Genomic DNA, 13,815 nt, shown 5'->3' on the forward strand with positions numbered 1-13,815 from the left:
GCAGTAATACGCTCTTATATCTGGGGAATAGACAAGTCATGGCCAGAGACGGATTTGTAATCTGGATGCCCCGAGTCCGCCCCCTGTCCATCGCCCCCTCCCCTTGCGCATGCATGGGGCTTTACACTCGCATACGGAGCAGTGGGGGAGAGGTTCCCATTGGTCCGTATGGGAGAAAAAGTTTAATATTTTGGTGAGGCGGGTTTTTTTTCAAGATTTATGTATGTGTTTTTGGCAGTACAGGTATCGGACCCCTTATCCGGAAACTCGTTATCCAGAAAGCTCCGAATTACGGAAAGCCTGTCTCCCACAGACTCCATTTTAATCACATAATTCAGAATTTTAAAACTGATTTCCTTTTTCTCTGTAGTAATAAAACAGTACCTGTACTTGATCCCAACTAAGATATAATTACCCCTTATTGGGGGCAGAACAGCCCTATTGGGTTTATTTCATGGTTAAATGATTCCCTTTTCTCTGTAATAATAAAACAGTACCTGTACTTGATCCCAACTAAGATATAATTACCCCTTATTGGGGCAGAACAGTCCCATTGGGTTTATTTAATGGTTAAATGATTCCCTTTTCTCTGTAATAATAAAACAGTAGATCCCAACTAAGATATAATTACCCCTTATTGGGGGCAGAACAGCCCTATTGGGTTTATTTAATGGTTAAATGATTCCCTTTTCTCTGTAATAATAAAACAGTACCTGTACTTGATCCCAACTAAGATATAATTACCCCTTATTGGGGGCAGAACAGCCCTATTGGGTTTATTTAATGGTTAAATGATTCCCTTTTCTCTGTAATAATAAAACAGTACCTGTACTTGATCCCAACTAAGATATAATTACCCCTTATTGGGGGCAGAACAGCCCTATTGGGTTTATTTAATGGTTAAATGATTCCCTTTTCTCTGTAATAATAAAACAGTACCTGTACTTGATCCCAACTAAGATATAATTACCCCTTATTGGGGGCAGAACAGCCCTATTGGGTTTATTTCATGGTTAAATGATTCCCTTTTCTCTGTAATAATAAAACAGTACCTGTACTTGATCCCAACTAAGATATAATTACCCCTTATTGGGGGCAGAACAGTCCTATTGGGTTTATTTCATGGTTAAATGATTCCCTTTTCTCTGTAATAATAAAACAGTACCTGTACTTGATCCCAACTAAGATATAATTACGCCTTATTGGATGCAAAACAATCCTATTGGGGTTAATTAATGTTTTATTGATTTTTTAGTAGACTTAAGGTATGGAGATCCAAATTACGGAAAGCCCCTTTATCCGGAATACCCTTGGTCCCGAGCATTCTGGATAATGGGTTCTATACCTGTATATGATTGTTGCATTTTTTTCATGGAAAGAGTTTCCGAGTATTTTCTTGAAAAATACTCGTATAATTATACTTGTATCATTTTTTTTTTTTAAAAAAACATGAACTTGAGGTTTATTCAACTTTGTGACTATTTTTAAACTAATAAAAAAGCACACCAGGTTTAAACTACCAAGAACCATTGAGTACTTTGGAGGCCAGGATGTCAGTGACAGCCTGGCCATGACACATTTTTAATGGGAAGTTTAATGCATTGTTATTTTCTATTTCACACACTTTCAAGGGGAAGTTAAACACATTATTGTTTTCCAAAATGCAAGTGAAGAAAAGCGCTAAAATGGCGGCTGGAGGACTTCGTGTTTGTAAAAATAAAGGAGATTCATGGAAATGAATGTCCATTTTGAGAAATGGCAATATAGTCCTAAAATTTCATAAAACTTTCACCAAATTTCTTTAATTTTTTACAAAAACGACACCAAACATTTCGGATAAAAATAAAACAAAATTCTGAACTTTTGTGCTATTGGTTTACAAATTATTGTTACTATTAATAAAAACTTCATCAATGTGAGTTTCTAAAAACAAAAGAGTACAATTTTTAGCAAATCTGCCCCCAAGTACAAAATTTCTAAAAAGTACAACTGCCTCCCACCAGATATGCTCTCGTGGCATAATGCTCTCCATAGTGCTTTGCCCCATTTGAAGGTGGAGGTTTATGGACAAAAGCAGTAATCAACTCCTAACACTTACAGGAACGTTTAAAACCTTTGATCAATTCCAACAGCTTCCTGCCTTGGGCGACTTATCAGTGTTCTACTACATGCAGTCAAAACATCTAAACTGCACTCAATTTCAAGGGGACCCCTAATGTACAATACACAGCAGTGGAATCTGTAATTCTGCTGCCCACAGACAAACTAAAAGTCAGTGTCGGACTGAAGTGACAGGGGCCCACCATGAAACTCTGGACCATGGGCCCACTCTCAGAACTTTTATTCTTCCTCTCCTCCCTCAAACTCTTCATTATCCTAATCTCCTTTCTTTACATACTATACTCTATTCTTCCATCTATCAAGCTTCCTTGTTCCCATACAGAAATAGGGAATGACCATGAAATAGGCTAAATAGTTAGAAGCAAGACGGCCCGCTGACACCTGGGCCCCCCAGGAGTTTTCCTGGTATCCTGGTGGGTCAGTCCGACACTGCTAAGAGTACTTTCCAAAACATATGCATTATTAATGACTCAGAAATATGACCCTAGATTCAAGGAGGCGTGTGGTCTTCACATGAACCCAGATGATTGGGAAGAGGTGGAAGAGACCCCTCCACTCTCCCGTGATAAGAACAAGAGACAGGCTAATCAAACTATACATCTGTAAGGTCCTGCGTCGCCTGCGACGTGGTTGTCCACCTGGGCCCAAGGTAAGCGTGCACCCAGACGCCGGCACTCGTCTGGGCGTCCGCACGCGCTCTAACGCCGGCACGTGTCCTGACGCCGTCCTGACGTGCGTGTTGATGCTGGCGCGTGTGTTGACGTCGGCGTGTATCTTGCAGCTGGCACATGCGCACTGCGCTTAAAAGGACGCCAGAGGCTCAGATTCACTGCAAAGTGATCGTTTCCTTCTGAAAGACGCCAAGCATATTTCTCTCCGTGATACTCCATTTTCTGACCCGGCTTAACCTCCGACTTCGAACCTTGCTGCCTGTACCGTCCTCTTGCCCGTCTGACCACTCTTTGCTCCCTGATTTTGCTTCGACGGCCGGTTCAGCACTCCTGCCACTCCTCCACTTGGTTCCAGTTCTGTCCCATCCTCTACGTATTCTTCCAGCGAGGCTTCCCATAGGATCCGTGACAACATCATACTTTGGCCCGTGGGCCGGATACAGCCCCCCAAGATAATTTACCCAGCCCCCCACTTTGATCTGACACAAGGACGCAGCGGAGAGCTAGAGGACGCGGGGGGGGGGGATCTAGATGAATTGCCAGAAACCACCTAAAATAGCTCTATGCACTCTTCAACCTCTATCTCTGCCCCCCCTTCCTTCTTACTTCTAAATTCTCAATTTCTCTTGCATGTTATAAATAAATGTAAAATTACAATTACTTGTGATTATGTGGATCAATGCCCCTTATCTTCTCGGTTTCCACTTTAAAGACTGAATGGGAAAACAATACAGCAGGGAAATACTTGCTTATGTGGATTTTTAAACTATTAAAACTTAGGAGTTTTAATTTAGACCTACATTCGAAATAACATTTCTGTAGAACTTTTTACCTATTAAACAGTACAGATTCGATGTGGCAAAATGGTGAATTTATAGTGTGAATTTGTGATAAACATTAATTTCACTGCAAAACTGTATGGAGTACAAAGGTTTGCTTGTCATAACTCATGAATCAAGAGGAAAAGATAAATGTCCGTCCACAAAATGTTCAGAAAGAAACAATCCTGCCTCCTTTTCCTGCTTTAGAAGTTTAGTTAGAGAGCTTGTAGAGCCTTGCACTGTTTGATACATATTTCTGAAAGTTTTTATTTCATTTCATCCCCCAATAATTCGGTGTTCAAACAACTATATGAGCTGAAAGAGTGTGCTTATTACTAGTGATGAACCATAAAATTATCAGAAAGTCACAACCCTACACCCAGTATTTGTGCAGCCATTTGCATTTAGAGAATTTGTAGAGATTGTCTTGCACTGCTTGAAACACATTTTTTTATCTGTATCAAAATGAAATAAAAATTGTACAAAATGTGTATTTCATTTCAGCTCCCAGTATCTCGGTGTTCAAAAAGCTGCCTCCCAGGATACAGAAAGGCCCCGGCACCTTCATTTCACACCTGCTGTTATAACTGTATCCACTGTCCTGAGGGAGAGATCTCCAGTAAAACTGGTATTGAGGCTTATTGATTACTGATCACACTGTGAATTATGAATATCAGAATATATTGTTCTTTTGGCTCTATTAACAAATATTTTATAAATTTATCCAAAGTTATGTTATATTAATATTACTTTACGCAGTATATACCAGACAAATAGTAGTTTTACAAATAAATGGTGCTAAAGGTGCAAGAATCATCTACCTCACCCATCAAACCACCTCTGCTGAACCTTTATACAAATCCCTTTACTTGCTATCAGTTCTCACATAAAATTTAAACGTAAGACCCCAATGCCCAAACAAACACCTCTTTTTTGGATAATTGACCACTTCATTTCTCTCTAGTAACCTCCTCACTTACATTCCTACATGATTTCACTAGTAAAATTCATTACCCCCATCATCACACAGTCTACCACCCTACAAAGTCCCAAGTGCCCCCTTAAAACTCGCATCTTCAATCAAGATTACACACAAACCTATTAAGCTGTCACAGCTCCTTTACACAAGCCCAGTTCACACAATGTACACTAATATACTGTAACACCTATGTTAGTAAATGTTCCCCAAATCTTTGTAGAAGATGCTGGCTATTCAGGGCTGCAAGCAAGGCAGCATAGGTATTTCTCTTAAAGGGGACCTGTCACCCTAAGAAATAACTCCAAATTATTTTCTATATTGTATATAAATAATATAAATCTTGTTTCATCCTGTCGTGGAATTACTCAGTCAAAGCAAGCAGGCAGGCACCATTTTGTGGACACTGTTATGAAGGCAAGCTTTGTATCATGCCAAAATCTTGTTTATTTGCCAGAATGGGGGGCCTGATGCCCAGGCCCATGCACTGGCTATACAATTAGATGATGAGAAGGGAGGGGGAATGTGAGATGTGCAGTGACATCTAGGTTGTGCTGAATGGAAAGCTAAAGTTATTGTCTGCCCCGCCTCTATGCCTAAGGCATAGAGGCGGGGCAAGCAATATATGATTGACAGCTGGGATTTTTAAATGCCTTTATAATGAGTATGGATGTGGTAATATAAAAATGAATTTGGGTTTCATGTTTAACTTGAAAAGGACTTTTATTATACAACTTTTTATGTCTGGGTGACAGGTCCACTTTAAGGCTGCCATACACAGGCGGATTCTAGCTGCCGATATTGGTCCCTTAGACCGACTCAGCAGCTTATCGGCCCGTATATGGGCACTTACAACAGGCCTGCCCGACCGACATCTGGCCTAAAATCGGGCAGATATCGATCAGGCAGGTTTAAAAATTTAGTCGGATCGGCGACCACAATGGCTCGATGATGTGGTCCCCGAACCAACTCCACCTATACCCGTTCTAATTCGAATTAGCCTGAATTATCCCGATATCACCCACCTGTAGGTGGGGATATCGGGAGAAGATCCTCCCGCTTGGCAAGGATCTCAGCTTGTATGGCCACCTTACTCTATAAATATCTGCATTCATTTAATTGGAAATGTACAGACACTAGAGTACAACACACTGTTTGGGACACCCCATTACTATGCACCCAGTTACACCCCTGCTCACTAATGGCTTGTAATATCAAAGACAAGTGCAAAGCTATGGAATCAGGGTTCCATTTACTCTTACACTACCCTATAATGCAATGTAATTCTGTAGAGTTCAAGATCACCTGCAGTGAAAGTTTTTATGGGGATGGTCACACCCTGAGGGACAGTTATACTACAGGTATAGGATCCATTATCTGGACGTATACAGAAAGCTCCAAATAATGGGAAGGCCATCTCCCATAGACTCCATTTTAATCAAATAAATAGAATTTTGAAAAATGTATTTCCTTTTACTCTGTAATAATAAAACAGAAAATGTAATTACCTACTAACCAGCATGAATTGGAATTTCCATGTGATTTACCAATAATGGCTAGATTTGCATCCATATTAGTAAATAGCTCAATAGCTCAAGTTATCTGAAACACTGTTAGCAGAAAACTGCATCGACCCAGGGTATTTCTGCAGAAGTTCTTTGGTGTGATCCTTCTTCATCTTCTTTCTCCTTCTCACCGGGCTGCAGGCAGCAACGTGCCCACTAGAATGAGGCGGCTTCTCATTTGTCAGCTTTCACTCTGCTGCACATGTGCCTGCCCAATCTGGAACAAAAGGAAGAAGAAAGACTCTGAAGAAGATGGCGACAATGATCTTTTGCAGAAATACTCTGAGCCGGTGCAGTCTTTAGCGAACAGGAGCATCGACGCAGGGTATCAGGTAAGTGATCTCAATCACTGTGGGGTGCCTAACATTTTGACACCCCACCATGATTTAAACTTTATTTAGGCTTTAGGTTTTTTTATTAGGCGAGTTGTCCTTTTAGAAAAAGATAGAATGGTTTGGTGAATTCCATTCTGGAATCTGAAGACGGATGCTATGAAAGGTAAGTCAGACTGTGGCGTAGCACTGAATTCTCCTCCAAGCTGGTGCATTTTGTCCTAAAATGGACAATGTTTTTTCTTTTTTTCATAATATATCTAACATAGTAAAACTATCTACTGTATTTAGATATTAATTAGAAGTGAAAGCAATTGGAGCAGCTATTTATACTTTGGTCAGGGGAATTTTTGGACCTGCAGTGTCTTTCATTACAACTGAAAAACACCCACATTTTAGTATTGTTGTGATGTTTTTATTTGAGACCTGACTGCCAAGCACCCATGGTGGCACTTACAAGTGATCCTTAAATAGGACATTGCCTAAGATTTAGAAAAAAAAATGGAAGACAATATGCCCAAAATGACAACCAGAGTTATTAAAACTGAGCTAAAGTTTGATGGGAACCTAAGTGCCCAAAGCTCTGTCTTCCAAGGCAAAGATGTTTTTAAGGGTGTCCAAGCAGAAATGACTGCCTGTAACGAGTGCTTACCAAGAAGAAATTGTAGGTTGGAAGGTTGGTTTCTGAAGAAGTAAACACATCTCTAAAACCAACATATAGCAGATATAGTAAGGAGATGGTGCCTATAGTAGCAGTGGGGCGATAATAGCCTCTGGGAAGTGACTGGGGCTGTGGGATAGCAGGTATAGTAGGGAGAGATGGTGCCTATAGTAGCAGTGGGGGGATAATAGCCTCTGGGAAGGGACTGTGGCTGTGGGATAGCAGGTATAGTAGGGAGAGATGGTGTCTATAGTAGCAGTGGGGGGATAATAGCCTCTGGGAAGGGACTGTGGCTGTGGGATAGCAGGTATAGTAGGGAGAGATGGTGTCTATAGTAGCAGTGGGGGGATAATAGCCTCTGGGAAGGGACTGTGGCTGTGGGATAGCAGGTATAGTAGGGAGGGATGGTGTCTATAGTAGCAGTGGGGGGATAATAGCCTCTGGGAAGGGACTGGGGCTGTGGGATAGCAGGTATAGTAGGGAGAGATGGTGTCTATAGTAGCAGTGGGGGGATAATAGCCTCTGGGAAGGGACTGTGGCTGTGGGATAGCAGGTATAGTAGGGAGAGATGGTGCCTATAGTAGCAGTGGGATAATAGCCTCTGGGAAGTGACTGTGGCTGTGGGATAGCAGGTATAGTAGGGAGAGATGGTGCCTATAGTAGCAGTGGGGGGATAATAGCCTCTGGGAAGGGACTGGGGCTGTGGGATAGCAGGTATAGTAGGGAGAGATGGTGCCTATAGTAGCAGTGGGGGGATAATAGCCTCTGGGAAGGGACTGTGGCTGTGGGATAGCAGGTATAGTAGGGAGAGATGGTGCCTATAGTAGCAGTGGGGGGATAATAGCCTCTGGGAAGGGACTGGGGCTGTGGGATAGCAGGTATAGTAGGGAGAGATGGTGCCTATAGTAGCAGTGGGGGGATAATAGCCTCTGGGAAGGGACTGGGGCTGTGGGATAGCAGGTATAGTAGGGAGAGATGGTGCCTATAGTAGCAGTGGGGGGATAATAGCCTCTGGGGAGGGACTGGGGCTGTGGGATAGCAGGTATAGTAGGGAGAGATGGTGCCTATAGTAGCAGTGGGGGGGATAATAGCCTCTGGGAAGGGACTGGGGCTGTGGGATAGCAGGTATAGTAGGGAGAGATGGTGCCTATAGTAGCAGTGGGGGGATAATAGCCTCTGGGAAGGGACTGGGGCTGTGGGATAGCAGGTATAGTAGGGAGAGATGGTGCCTATAGTAGCAGTGGGGGGATAATAGCCTCTGGGAAGGGACTGTGGCTGTGGGATAGCAGGTATAGCAGGGAGAGATGGTGCGTATAGTAGCAGTGGGGGGATAATAGCCTCTGGGAAGGGACTGGGGCTGTGGGATAGCAGGTATAGTAGGGAGAGATGGTGCCTATAGTAGCAGTGGGGGGGATAATAGCCTCTAGGAAGGGACTGGGGCTGTGGGATAGCAGGTATAGTAGGGAGAGATGGTGCCTATAGTAGCAGTGGGGGATAATAGCCTCTGGGGAGGGACTGGGGCTGTGGGATAGCAGGTATAGTAGGGAGAGATGGTGCCTATAGTAGCAGTGGGGGGATAATAGCCTCTGGGAAGGGACTGGGGCTGTGGGATAGCAGGTATAGTAGGGAGAGATGGTGCCTATAGTAGCAGTGGGGGGATAATAGCCTCTGGGAAGGGACTGGGGTTGTGGGATAGCAGGTATAGTAGGGAGAGATGGTGCCTATAGTAGCAGTGGGGGGATAATAGCCTCTGGGAAGGGACTGGGGCTGTGGGATAGCAGGTATAGTAGGGAGAGATGGTGCCTATAGTAGCAGTGGGGGGATAATAGCCTCTGGGAAGGGACTGGGGCTGTGGGATAGCAGGTATAGTAGGAAGAGATGGTGCCTATAGTAGCAGTGGGGGGATAATAGCCTCTGGGAAGGGATTGGGGCTGTGGGATAGCAGGTATAGTAGGGAGAGATGGTGCCTATAGTAGCAGTGGGGGGATAATAGCCTCTGGGAAGGGACTGGGGCTGTGGGATAGCAGGTATAGTAGGGAGAGATGGTGCCTATAGTAGCAGTGGGGGGATAATAGCCTCTGGGAAGGGACTGTGGCTGTGGGATAGCAGGTATAGTAGGGAGAGATGGTGCCTATAGTAGCAGTGGGGGGATAATAGCCTCTGGGAAGGGACTGGGGCTGTGGGATAGCAGGTATAGTAGGGAGAGATGGTGCCTATAGTAGCAGTGGGGGGATAATAGCCTCTGGGAAGGGACTGTGGCTGTGGGATAGCAGGTATAGCAGGGAGAGATGGTGCCTATAGTAGCAGTGGGGGGGATAATAGCCTCTGGGAAGGGACTGGGGCTGTGGGATAGCAGGTATAGTAGGGAGAGATGGTGCCTATAGTAGCAGTGGGGGGATAATAGCCTCTGGGAAGGGACTGGGGCTGTGGGATAGCAGGTATAGTAGGGAGAGATGGTGCCTATAGTAGCAGTGGGGGGATAATAGCCTCTGGGAAGGGACTGGGGCTGTGGGATAGCAGGTATAGTAGGGAGAGGTGGTGCCTATAGTAGCAGTGGGGGGATAATAGCCTCTGGGAAGGGACTGGGGCTGTGGGATAGCAGGTATAGTAGGGAGAGATGGTGCCTATAGTAGCAGTGGGGGGGATAATAGCCTCTGGGAAGGGACTGGGGCTGTGGGATAGCAGGTATAGTAGGGAGAGATGGTGCCTATAGTAGCAGTGGGGGGATAATAGCCTCTGGGGAGGGACTGGGGCTGTGGGATAGCAGGTATAGTAGGGAGAGATGGTGCCTATAGTAGCAGTGGGGGGGATAATAGCCTCTGGGAAGGGACTGGGGCTGTGGGATAGCAGGTATAGTAGGGAGAGATGGTGCCTATAGTAGCAGTGGGGGATAATAGCCTCTGGGAAGGGACTGGGGTTGTGGGATAGCAGGTATAGTAGGGAGAGATGGTGCCTATAGTAGCAGTGGGGGGATAATAGCCTCTGGGAAGGGACTGGGGCTGTGGGATAGCAGGTATAGTAGGGAGAGATGGTGCCTATAGTAGCAGTGGGGGGATAATAGCCTCTGGGAAGGGACTGGGGCTGTGGGATAGCAGGTATAGTAGGGAGAGATGGTGCCTATAGTAGCAGTGGGGGGATAATAGCCTCTGGGAAGGGACTGGGGCTGTGGGATAGCAGGTACAGTAGGACAGCAAATTTTTAGTTACAGAATATTTAACCCCCTCCTTTTTTCATTTATGTTTTAAGACAGTGACAACTGCTTCAGATGCCCAGATTTGGAATGGCCCAATAATAGAAAGAATCAGTGCATTCCAAAAAAAGAAGACTTTCTTTCCTACACTACTGATGTAATTTCAATAGTTCTCTCATCAATATCAGTTCTCTTTTTGCTTATAACATTTTTGATACTGGGAGTGTTTATAAAATACCGTGACTCCCCCATTGTGAGAGCCAACAACAGAAGTCTCAGTTTCCTCCTCCTTGTCTCCATCAAGCTGAGTTTCCTCAGTGTGTTTCTGTTCCTCGGTCGCCCTGGGGATATAACCTGCCGGCTGCGTAACATCACTTATGGAATCGCCTTCTCCATAGCCGTCTCTTCTCTCCTGGCCAAGACTATCATGGTTTATATTGCTTTCAAATCCACCAAGCCAGGGAGCTCATGGGGAAAATGGATGGGAGTGAAACTGTCCAAATCTGTAGTCTTGGTCTTTTCGTCCATTCAAATAATAATCTGCATGACTTGGTTGGCCATTTCTCCTCCCTTTCAGGAACTGGACATTCACACTTACCCTGGAACCATCATCATTCAGTGCAATGAGGGCTCAGCTCTTGGCTTTTACTCAGTTATTGGGTATATGGGGCTTCTGGCAGCTGTTAGTTTTGTTTTAGCATTTTTAGCTCGGAGCTTACCGGACAGTTTTAATGAGGCCAAGTACATCACTTTCAGCATGCTGCTCTTCTGCAGTGTTTGGATCACAATGATCCCGGCCTATCTGAGCACCAAAGGCAAAAACACTGTGTGTGTGGAGATATTTGCCATTGTGACCTCAAGTGCTGGTCTTTTAGGCTGTATATTTCTGTCAAAATGTTACATTATTTTGTTTAGACCCGAAATGAACGTCAAATCCCAGTTGCTTGGGAACAAACCCAGATAATTTATTTTGTTTTAAACAGTAGTCATTAAAATTTCTTTAATAAACATTGCATTACATAAATAGATGTGTTTGCAATCACTATAGTAAAGCTACAGTATTGTGGATAAATTGTTCATTGTAACAGTTAAAAAAGGCCAGAACAAACTGCTGTATGTACATGGTATTCTTAATTACTTAACATTTCTAATGTAAATAATTCTGCATGATTTATGCATAAAAAAATGTTCATTTAAAATATAGGGGATCATAAATCTTTTGGCACTTTGTGTTCTTCTCCTCTTTCATTGCTACAAGTCTTCCAAGATACCTGCCTCATGCCCCATGAAAATTTTTTAAAGTTTTTTTTTCTGGTACTTCATCGCTTGGATTTCTTTTGGAATGCCTCAAAGCTCCCTTTATTATCTCTTGTGAATCACACTCTTTACCACTTCTCTTAAAACTAGATACAGACAGAGATGTTTGGATTCCAATACCTTCCTTATGTAGGGAACAACCTCTGGATCTCAGTATAATCCTAGTACACAGATTGCCCTTCTGCTATCTCCTAAGAATGTCCAAGCCCTACATAAAAATAAAGCTGTATCATGTACTCGAGAGTGTGATTTCCTATGGGCAACAACATGGCCCTTCTGATACTACTCTTTAGAAAAAAAAACAAGTCCTATAACTTAAAATCTTCAGTCATGCTGTTTATGAAGATTTTCATGTAGAAATAAAAAAATCCACTGGAGAGCCAAATGCGTTCTGTGTTGTTTATTAGTTCAGAGATGCATAGCACTACATGTTTCGGACCGCTGGGGTCCTTCCTCTGGTGCAGTATAAAGAACACTGAATAAAGAACACTTATGAAGATTTTCATTCAGTTCATTACATACAGTATCTGGTAAAATAAGTCTAAAAATGTTTCACCCCTCATCTGAGCATTTTTTGTTGGTTCAACTGAGTGTAGCAAACCAGGTACACTGAACCAGCAAAACATCACGACGCAGAACCGCATGTTATTGTGCGTGCACCTTGGGAAAGTACGCACCGGAACGCACTGAAGAAGGACGCACCAGGGAGAGCACCTACATGAAGGAGCCCGGGGAGTGGTGCGCAGAGAGGTAAAAACATGTGCTGGTCACCTGGGGCTCATTACAGAATTGTTGTAAAACAGCGGTGGTAAAGGTTATTTTGCAGAAACGCAGTACAGAAGGGATCAGACGGAATCAAAGTCGAAGTCAGGCAAAGAATTGTAAATTGGAAGTGAGGCAAGGAGTCAAAACCAGTAGATCAGTCACAAAAGGAGCTTAGCTAGGAACCAGGTACACTGAACCAGCAAAACATCACGACGCAGAACCGCATGTTATTGTGCGTGCACCTTGGGAAAGTACGCACCGGAACGCACTGAAGAAGGACTCACCGGGGAGAGCACCTACATGAAGAAGCCCGGGGAGTGGTGCGCATAGAGGTAAGAACGTGCGCCGGTCGATGGGGGCTCCTTACAGAATTGTTGTAAAACAGCGGTGTAAGGATTATAAAGCAGAATTGTATATTGGCGACAAGCGGTGCCACAGGGCCTTCCTTTGTTCAGTAATGGTTTTCTAGTTTGGCACTAATGGCCTCCTTCGCCTAATTCACTTCCAGTTTTTTCCCTTAGACTTCAATATGTTTCCCATGATAAACCATGAGGTGGGTTTTTCTGGATTGAAATACAGTAAAAATATTGAACCGAAATATAAATGCAATATACGTTGTTTGATGCACCAACATATTCCACAGCACTGTACAGTTATTGGTTGTATACAATGAACATGCAGATTACATACAAAAACAAATAACTGATACAAGAGGAAAAATTGCCCTGCCCAAGTAAGTTTACAATCTTTTTTTTTTTTTTTCAATTCTTTATTTTCCGGTTTTTGTATATGGGGAAGGGTACAGAAAGGAAAAGGGGAAGGTAAGGGGATGGAATCTTTTCCATTCTTAACAAAGTAAATTTACTAGCAATAGCATTCAACAAGTTATCTAGATATTCACTTATATAATAGAAATCATATAAACTGTGTTCAGTAAATTAGGGAGCTAATCTGAATGACCGAGATTGCGTTAACCGTTATAGGGAGTTTAAATAATTTAGCCACGGTGTCCATATATTCCAATAATGCACGCTTTTATTATATATCATACATGTTATTTCCTCCAATTGTCTAATGTCATTTGTGTTATTTAACCATTCAGTGAAGGTGGGTGCCTCTGTGGATTTCCACTTTCTTGGGATTACGGATTTTGCTGATTGCAGTAGAGGGAGGGTAAGTGGGTCTGATACTACAACATTTTTACCTGGGTATATATTCAATAGTATTGGAGTGTTGCAATCCTGGACATTTAAGCCAAATATGGGTATGTGTGCCAATGTGAGTAAGCTTACAATCTAATCAGACATGCAGCTTAAAACGGTTTAAATCTGCTCATATCTTTGAAACCACTAAATATAAATAAATTAATGATAAAAACAAAGGTTAAAGATCAAAA

At 43.2% G+C, this 13,815-nt stretch overlaps 1 protein-coding gene across 1 annotated transcript; it reads left to right on the top strand.

Moving 5' to 3' along the window:
- Nucleotides 1-6,315: 6,315 nt before the first annotated feature.
- On the top strand, nt 6,316-11,085 carry LOC100491388 (vomeronasal type-2 receptor 26-like; the record flags this gene model as incomplete). Its single annotated transcript, XM_031904464.1, has 3 exons — nt 6,316-6,486; nt 6,637-6,652; nt 10,394-11,085. Coding segments are annotated over exons 1-3 (879 nt in total), but the record flags the coding sequence as incomplete, so codon positions are not given.
- Between the last annotated feature and the right edge of the window lie 2,730 nt (nt 11,086-13,815).

Source organism: Xenopus tropicalis, chromosome 1, assembly GCF_000004195.4.
Source record: "Xenopus tropicalis strain Nigerian chromosome 1, UCB_Xtro_10.0, whole genome shotgun sequence".
Classification (NCBI taxonomy): domain Eukaryota; kingdom Metazoa; phylum Chordata; class Amphibia; order Anura; family Pipidae; genus Xenopus; species Xenopus tropicalis.